This window comes from Cupressus sempervirens, chromosome 1, assembly GCF_028749045.1.
Source record: "Cupressus sempervirens isolate cs-2001-9-10 chromosome 1, ASM2874904v1, whole genome shotgun sequence".
Taxonomy (NCBI): Eukaryota; Viridiplantae; Streptophyta; class Pinopsida; order Cupressales; family Cupressaceae; genus Cupressus; species Cupressus sempervirens.
The window spans coordinates 402,907,593-402,916,549 of record NC_143118.1 but is presented as its reverse complement, the minus strand read 5'-3'; the positions used below and the strand labels follow the sequence as shown (position 1 = coordinate 402,916,549).

At 31.6% G+C, this 8,957-nt stretch overlaps 1 protein-coding gene and 1 non-coding gene across 4 annotated transcripts; both read left to right on the top strand.

Moving 5' to 3' along the window:
• The first annotated feature begins 1,536 nt into the window (after positions 1 to 1,536).
• On the top strand, positions 1,537 to 1,618 carry TRNAS-AGA (transfer RNA serine (anticodon AGA)). The gene has a single exon. It is a non-coding gene; the product is annotated as a tRNA-Ser (tRNA).
• LOC149577996 (WAT1-related protein At2g39510-like) lies at positions 1,569 to 5,102 on the top strand. 3 transcript variants are annotated; one of them, XM_089827169.1, is made up of 9 exons: positions 1,570 to 2,049; positions 2,163 to 2,280; positions 2,516 to 2,633; positions 2,751 to 2,813; positions 3,531 to 3,647; positions 3,722 to 3,959; positions 4,035 to 4,196; positions 4,278 to 4,429; positions 4,536 to 5,102. In XM_089827169.1, the coding sequence occupies exons 2-9, from the start codon at positions 2,196 to 2,198 to the stop codon at positions 4,957 to 4,959; spliced, it is 1,359 nt and encodes a 452-aa protein (XP_089683295.1). In that variant the 5' UTR covers positions 1,570 to 2,049; positions 2,163 to 2,195; the 3' UTR covers positions 4,960 to 5,102. The 3 variants fall into 3 exon arrangements, with proteins under 3 accessions (XP_089683301.1, XP_089683295.1, XP_089683291.1); XM_089827175.1 differs by having other exon boundaries at positions 1,569 to 2,633; positions 4,035 to 4,148; XM_089827165.1 differs by having other exon boundaries at positions 1,570 to 2,633.
• Positions 5,103 to 8,957: the final 3,855 nt, after the last annotated feature.

The window sequence follows — 8,957 nt, the reverse complement described above, 5'->3', positions numbered from 1 at the left end:
ACATCTTCAAATTATGCTTAGACTCAAACTTGAATGTTTGGCACAACATGTGGGCCACAACTATTCCAATTACATGTTTCTTGATACATAGATATTAAATTTTAATTTTATTTTTATTTTTAGAGCCTGTTTGGCTACAGATATAAAAATGGGAATAGGAATACTTATTCTTGAATAGAAAATGGGGTCACATATTCCTATTCTTGTTTGGTTCACCCAGAATTTGATGCGGAATTCACAGGCTCAGAAATTTATGTTTTCTAATTTTATTTTTTTTAAATGGAATAGGAATACGTATTCCTATTCCACCTATTTAGGTGGAATAGCAAATGCTCATTTTTGGGCCAAAATTGGAATACATATTCTAATTTTATTCCTATTCCAATTCCGATTTGGTTCATCCAAACAAAGAATTCAAAATTTTAAGAATATGCATATGCCTATTCCACTTGTATTCTTGTTGCCAAATGTGCCCTTAATTTTTAATTTTTAAATTTTTTTTTCATATGAATTCCATGCTTAGAAAAATGTAAATATTTATAATTATATATTTGTGCTAGACCAATTTTTGGGTTATAATGCTAAATCGTTTGTGTATGTTAGGCAATATTTCTCCTGTGGAACTTAAGGAATTATAAGACATTATCCCTATTGATATCCTTTTATTGCTAGTTCTATTTATGAATTGTCTTATTTTGAAAGTCATGTTTCACATAGTTCACGTGGACACAAAGTGGGGATTTTGTAAGGATAGAAGTGCATACATTCCCCTTTTCAATTTACAAATATTTTTTTGGTTTTTCATAGTTAAATGCTCGACTTGTTTCATTTTGTGTCCAAGTTGACCATAAATCTAAATAGTGTTAATTGCTTTAAAGTAGACATCATTTCCCTTAGGGTCTTTCCTTAGTAGACTATTTTACACATTCTTTTGAAAAATACTACACCCACAACCTAATCTTCCAATTTTGAATTCTGAAATTCTTAATTGAAAGAGCAAACTTTCCAAAATAATCATTATTACTTGTTTTCTTGTACGTATGAACACCTTAAGCATATAAGATCTTAGGTTAAATAGGTCCTTATATTATTAGTTCTCATAATAAAATATTATTTAAATCATGCTCAAATCATTATAATCTATATTACATTGATCTTACAATAATATTTAGTGCATCAAATCATAAATATTTCTTATAAAGACACAAATTTTCTCAATAAGTAGGAAAATTTAAATATATAGAATTTTTCTTTAAAAAATCTCTCCATTTAAAACGTCCTACGAGTTTAAGATCAGTGATAACTAAGTTTGAGGCCTTTTGACCGTAATTAGTTTAAAGTTTATTTAATACAAGAGTGAAAACAAAATATTTTGGAAATATTAATCGCACCAGGTAGGGATCGAACCAGACGCTGTATCCACTGAGCTACAGGCGCTATCGAGGATCAGTACTTGCTAGCTGTTGTAAAATCTTAGACTCTAATGAGTTATTGTCATAAGACTTAACAAAACATACATGCTTAATTTATATTTAAGTGGACGTGCCGGAGTGGTTATCGGGCATGACTAGAAATCATGTGGGCTCTGCCCGCGCAGGTTCGAATCCTGCCGTCCACGTGTTGAAGTTATGAAAATTTCACAGGAGCTAACCGTTTCGTTCAGATCTGTCTTCCGAAAATTATGTTTCTGTTTATGTGGAGAACATTGAGGACATTACTATGTGATTCAAAAGAGCCAGCTATCACAGAGAAAATGAAGGATTCTACGGTTTTCTCGTTTGAATTTCTTTTTAGTTGGGGTTTCAAAAGATTATTTTCTGTTAGAAGAACAATAAAATAAAACGCAAACCCTAGTTTTTCTAATTTCCCAAAAGCTATCGGAGAAAATAAGAATAAAAAATATTGCAAAAAACAAAAAGTTACCTAGTTTGTTTCCATTTTTCTAAAATATCTATCCCCTGAATAGTTAATTTTTTAAAAAGTTAGAAAAAGCAATGTAAAGGAAGTGCATTTTCGTGGCTGTATAGCCACGGGCAATAGGAGATGCAGGTTACTTGTCTGACACACAATCTTTTGCTTTTTCTGATGACAGAAGGGCTGATGTAATTAATCGGATTTAATGCTTTTAAAGATATTCTTCTAATTTTAGTTGTTTTTCACAGGACTGAATTGCATAGTTGGACGCTTGGTGCAACATGCACTTCAACAGAGTTAATATCTACCTATTTACTTTGTATTCTGTTCCAAACTTCCAGGAGGCAGAGAAAATATCTTTTCAAGGTTATGTAATGCTTTACAGGTTTCACATTATATATACTCTTTAATCTGTTATCTTTCAGAACAAGATAAGAAAAGTCTAAATTTTGAAATTCTTAATTGAGAATACTGAAAAGTTTGTGTTGGATAGAAAGAAGAATGGGTGAAATTGGAATATGTGGGTGTGGGGGTTTATCAGCATTATTTGAAAGATCAAAGCCAAGCATGGCCATGATTACAGTTCAGATTGGCTTTGCAGGGATGAATATAATCTCTAAAATTGCAATCAGCCATGGAATGTCTCCTTTTGTGGTGGTGTTTTACAGGCATTTAGTGGCTACAATGGTCACTGCCCCTTTAGCATTCATCTTGGAAAGGTGAGGGAATAGGATATATTCAATAACAACACCGTTTTGCTTCATTATTTCTGTTTGAAAGCTTTTTGAATTATGTTCAATTTTTTAAATTAAGTCTGTTTCTCTTAAATGTGGCAGGAAGACAAGTCCAAAGTTAACATGGAGGGTTTTCTGTGAAATCTTCATCAGCAGCTTCCTAGGGTAATCATTCGTACTCTTCATTGATTGATTGCTTTTGAGAAATCATGCTCTCAAATTTTATTGATTGTTGTAGGGGTTGATCCAGCTTACATTTCAAAATGATATTTTTAGGTTTGATTTAGTGGGCTGAACATTTCCAAATGACCGTAATCTGCATGATTTTTGAGTTTAGTTGGTTGATTACATTTCAAAATGACATTACCAGCATGATTTTTGAGTTTAATTTAGTGGATTGCTGACATTTCAAAATGATCTTATTCTATTTTAGATTTTGATTTTGTGGGTTGATTGCATTTTAATTTTTTTTTAATAATATTATTATGTGTTAAGCTTGAGTAGATTTAAATTCAGGACCTTCTAGATGAAATGCTCACTATACTCGAATTTATGGTTGACTATATTCGAATCCAAGCAATATTTGCACAATATACATCCTGTTGAGTAGACTCGAACCCAACACCTCCCAAATGAAATGTTCACAGTTTACCACTGAGTAGACTTGAACCCAAGACTTTTTACCGAGATTAAATGTTATGTTGTGTCGTTGGCTCTTGCATTTTTATCTGCAGGGTTTTGGGGTTTGATTTAATGAGTTGATTATGATTTTAGAGTTTGATTTAGCGGGTTGATTGCATTTCAAAAATGACATTTTTATTTGCTGGATTTTGGGGTTTAATTTTGTGGTATTCTCACATATAAAAACAATCTTATCTGCAGGATCACATTGAACCAGAACTTTTACTATGCAGGCTTGAAATACACAACGGCCACATTTGCAGCTGCATTTCTCAATCTTGTACCCGCCATTACTTTTCTTATGGCTGTCATTTTTGGGTAAGGATTTGAACACTAATGTTTTTAAAAAGGGCTTGTAAAAGCCTGTTTTTGACACCCTTAATTGATTGTAGCATGGAAAGAGTAGAGATTAGGAGTTTGGCTGGTCAAGCAAAGGTTGGTGGAACTATAGTTTGTGTGAGTGGAGCCATGATCATGACATTCTTTAAAGGATTAAAAATACAATTGTGGCCATCACCCTTCCATTTAAATGAACACAATGAAAGCAATGTTAAAACTGAAGATCTCATTAAAGGCTCCTTGTTCGTGATGATCAGTTGTATCTCCTTTTCAGCATGGTTTATTTTACAGGTAAATATATCTTCTGCAACAATACAAAGAGTTCTATATTTTTATTTAATGGTGTTTTCTTGGTTTTCAATGCAGGAAAATATAACCAAGAAATATCCAGCTCAGTATTCAAGTACTGCCATACTCTGCTTTCTAGTCACCATACAGTCTACTATTGTAATATTGATCTTTGAAAGAGGTCATTATAAGGTGTGGGCTCTTGGTTGGAATGTCAAACTTCTTAATGCAATTTATTCAGTAAGTTTTTCTTCTTTTTAATTTTACTCCTCAAGTCTACTTTAAAGTTATAATAGTTGTAATATACTTCAAATTTTGCAGGGAGTTGTGGCTTCAGGAATAGCTTTCTGTTTGATGACATGGTGTATAAAGAAAAAGGGACCTGTGTTTACTACCATCTTTAATCCATTGATGTTAATAATAGTGGCTTTTTTGGGCTCTATACTGCTTGATGAGAAATTTCATCTAGGAAGGTAATCACAATATTGTTTTTTGTTTGATATCTTAATTTTCTTAAAGATTTTGTTGTCACTATTTGTCTCTATATTTATAGTTATATGAATTTTTTCTTGCATGCAGTGTTCTTGGTGGGATTCTGATTGTTATGGGTTTGTATTCTGTTCTCTGGGGCAAACAAAAGGAAATGAAAAGGATTGTAAAGATGGAAAATGCAACACCTTCCATCTCTTGGAGTAGATCAACAAACATGCAACAAAGTGAAGGTGTTGATAATGTTGAAGAAAGAGAAACCACCAAGCACAATCACGCAGCTGAGTTTCAGCAAAGAAGCCTGGAAGAGATAATAACAGATTCTGAAAATAAACCATCTTTAATTTCTAGCAGCAACGAATTGATTATCATGCAACAAAGTGAAAGCGGTGATGTTGAGATTGAAGAAAGAGAAGCAATAGAAGAGAGACAATCAATTGATTTTGGACAGAGCCTTGAAGAAATAGTAACAGAAGATTCTGAAAACATCAGCACAATACAACAAGAGAAATGATTGCTACTTCCAAATACTTACAGTAATAATTTTTGTAGTGCATCATAGAAATGAAAGGTTTAGCCTATAAAAATAGATAAATTCCTCCTTTATTGTAAAAATTGATTCAGATGTAATAAATAACACTTTTGTTTTTGTCCACATGTTCAAGAATGAATAATTTCCAAGCGCTTATCTCAAAGTAAATCTTAGATGTAATGGTCCACCAATATTTTAGATGCAATGCATGCTCCACATAATTTTATAGTTGATTGCTAAATAAATGACATTTTATATTTTGAAAAACCTCTGTCAAATATCTCAAGAGATGCCTAGAAGGCTAATTTAATTGAACTTAAACTAATGACATGCAAGTTGTTACTAACATTATAGCAAAGTTTTATTATTAATAAAAAAATGGTTTTATTAAAAGTAAAGAATCGATAACAAAATAGTTAGTTAAAATTGAAGTATTAGATTTTTTAATTAAGTTAAATGGAAAAGTACTTTATTAAAACTAAAGAGTCTAATAAAAAATAGAAACTTAAATTTGTTACTAATAATATATAGAAATTGTTACTAATAAAATATGGTTTATTAGAAGTAAAATGAAACGTGTTACTAATAAAAAATAGTAAAATAAAAAGAATCGTTGAAGAAATAGTTGTAATTAAAATTAAGGAATTCTTTGATTAATTAAAACTCAAAAATTATAATGTAGCATCTTTGAGAGCAGGGAATTTCAATATTATAAACTAAATTGAGAAGTTTATTTTTATAGTAGAGAATATGTGTCCATTCACCTTTTAAATGTTTTCACCATGAAATTTTTCATTATATTAGATATTCTTTGACACGAATTGAAACATATTATATTGTTTAGCCAATGCATTTATAATTGAAATATTTGATTTAACTTCAATACTTTGTAAATTTCAATTTCAATTTTATGTAGAATTAAATTTGTAGAACTTTAAAATAGTGAATCAATCACAAAACTCTATGAAAAGAAAATAATAGCACCAACCATGTCTTGGTCGTTATATCTGCTCTAGTGTATGCCCCTATAACTCTTTGTACACTTAAGATTTGAATACGATCTATGAAAGATTGTTAAGTGCAAGGAACAAGTTTCTATTGGGGTTGTCCATGATTGTTCTCTTTGTATCTTCTTCCCAAACAAGAATAGTTTTGACTACTAGCTCAAATATGTCATTTACCCTTGGTGGGTTATAGAGGGCTTTCTCTTTCCTTGATTGGTTTCCCTTGTATGTTTTAGGTGCTCTACACCTATTTGTGGTTGATACAAGGGTTCTTTTTTTTGTTCCTAAGAATGTTAGTGGAAGGGTTTTTGCTAGAGTGGTGCACATTGGGCACTCTTCATAGAGACATGGTATTGAGTTTTAAAACATGATAAATGACCCCCCTCCCCTCTCAAAGCTCCTCTCTACTACTAATGATAAGGGTTTCCTTGTGTTTCTAAATTGTAGCTACTATTTCTTTCAAGGAGAAATCTTGATCTCATGTATATGCTAAGATATCCCTTGTGGTGGTATGTGGCTCAAATATGGTGGATAATGAATATTTCTACAATTTTTGTGGTTGTCTTTTTTTGTAGATTTTCTAGTTTCTAGCTATCTCATCCAGATTTGCATCTCTAGGTGACAAATTCTTAGAAATCTTTAGTCTCCATTAAAATTGAGATTTTTCCTTGTGAAAAGGGATTTTTATTGTTGTTTTTCTTATAAAATTATGATTTAGAGTTAAACAAGTTGTGGATGTGGGGTGACTTTGACTCTCTCTCTCTCTCTCTCATTTCTCACTAAACCACTCAATGTATATCTAGTGTGGTCTCATATTCCCATTCTTCCCCTTTATTATTGATAAAACTCTCTATTTGAGGATATTGGAAACTCTGTTAGTCATTTCTTAAAGGTGGATGAGGCTACAAAAATGATGCACCTCTCTATCTTTTCTCTCATTCTAGTTGATTTTGGCATACCTCCACGTCCCTTCCAAGGGATACATTTCTCATGGTTGGGACATGTCTTGAAATAAATTAGTAGAATATGAGGGCTTCCACCTTTGATGTTGATAGTGCTTCTCCATTGGTCATCCGATTACAAATTGTTATCCCTCACATTGAATAAAGTCATCTCCACTTGGTGGAAAGATGTAACTAATGATCATTTGACTATCTTGGCCTCTTAATCCTTCTCTGAAGATTATTGATAGCATAATGATGATTCCCCCTAGGATAATGCTCCTATAGTTTTTCCCTCCTTAGACCTAGTGAATTCGACTCCACCTCTTATTATTGATGTGTCCACCTCTAGTTGCATGTATTATTCTCTAAGTAGCACTGCTCTTGGATTGCTTTAGCCTTTGGCTAATGAGGTATAACATTACTAACACCCTAATCGTGATGATGATTATCTCACAATGAAGGCTCTGTCATCTTACCTAATGGTTGTGACCCTACAAAAATAATCGTCAAGAAAATTGTTTACCATTGGAGGAAAAAAACACTTTGCAGTCTCTTATCAAGTCCTCCCTATAATGTGGGTGAGTTGTCTATGCACTCTTGATGTGGGTTACTAGTTGTTCTTCTAGTCTAGTGTTAATGGTTTTTTATTAACCTTATTGTAAAAACAAATTTGGTTTGTTTGTTTATTGACTTCAAGTTGTAGTTTTGTAAGGGGCAACACCCTAGTTTTTTTCCACTTATCAATGGAAAACAACATACATGAGATACTGAAAATGATTTGATGTTTATACATGTTTAAAATGTCTAAAGAGGAAACATTGGTCAAATGAAGAAATTGTATTTCTCATAATGCACATAGTAACCATCCATACTTGAGCTTGAATAATTATCACTATATTGGAAGGAGAGCTAAGTTGTCATTCTTAGGGAGGATAAATGTGCGTACTTATAAATAGATTTCCATTTCATGTACAACCTATTCAATATAATGTTAGGTCTTTAAAAGTTTTAAACACTATTATTTTTTGAGAGGGAAGAAATGAGGTGGTGAATTGACACAATTAAAATTTTAAGAAGTCTATATATCAACACAATTAGTTTTTAACAAATATATCACTAATATTAACTAATCAAACCAAAAATTGGTATAAAATATAATATTGATTTCATACATAGTAAGACTGGACTATGTGGAAAACCCAAGATGTAAAAAACCATAGTGAGAAATGTACTTGATTGTACATCCAAATATATAACTATAATTTATTTTAGTCCAAAATCCAAGGAACTCAATATTCCTCCCAAGTTAGCAAATTGTCAAGGATTACATCATTAAAAAATTAACATAATATATATTTTATTAGATACTCATTCATTTGACTTCAAATGAAAAATTGAGGGTATGTGTAAGATCATGGTATACCAAGCTATGACCTTAAGTGGCAATAAAAAATTAGAAAATCAGGGATAGTCAAGGGTAAGTGCATCAAGTTGCGGTGCCAAAAGGGGGGTATAAGTAGACACCTTTTTTCTGAAATCAACAATTTCTGAACTTCAACAAAAATTTGAAGATAGTTATGCTCAAAATTATAAGATATGACCAAAAAAAAAGTAGTAGTCCTTTCAATCTAGTTTCTAAACTACTAATTTTTTTTCAAAATGGTTTAGTTTTAGGTCCTCAAAAAAGGGGGCCACATAAAGTGGTATTGTTTATTCCAAAAAAAAAAACATAGTACAAAGTGTGGCTCCCCTAATTTTTTTAATTTTTTTTATTGAAATTCTTTAATCGCTTTGGTCAAAAGTTACCTAACACTATGTAGTTTATCTCGGATTTTTTGGGTAATTTTATAATGTGTATTTTTTTTAATGAATTTTTTAACTAGAAACATCCCAAAAATGTGAAATATATGTGTGCTCCCCCTAGAAATGATTGAAAACTAATCTAAAATCAAAACTTCTTTTTGTCAAAGTGTGTAGAATGGAGTCTAGTTTCTAAAAAACTAAGTTGTTGCAAAATTTGAATAACGAGTTA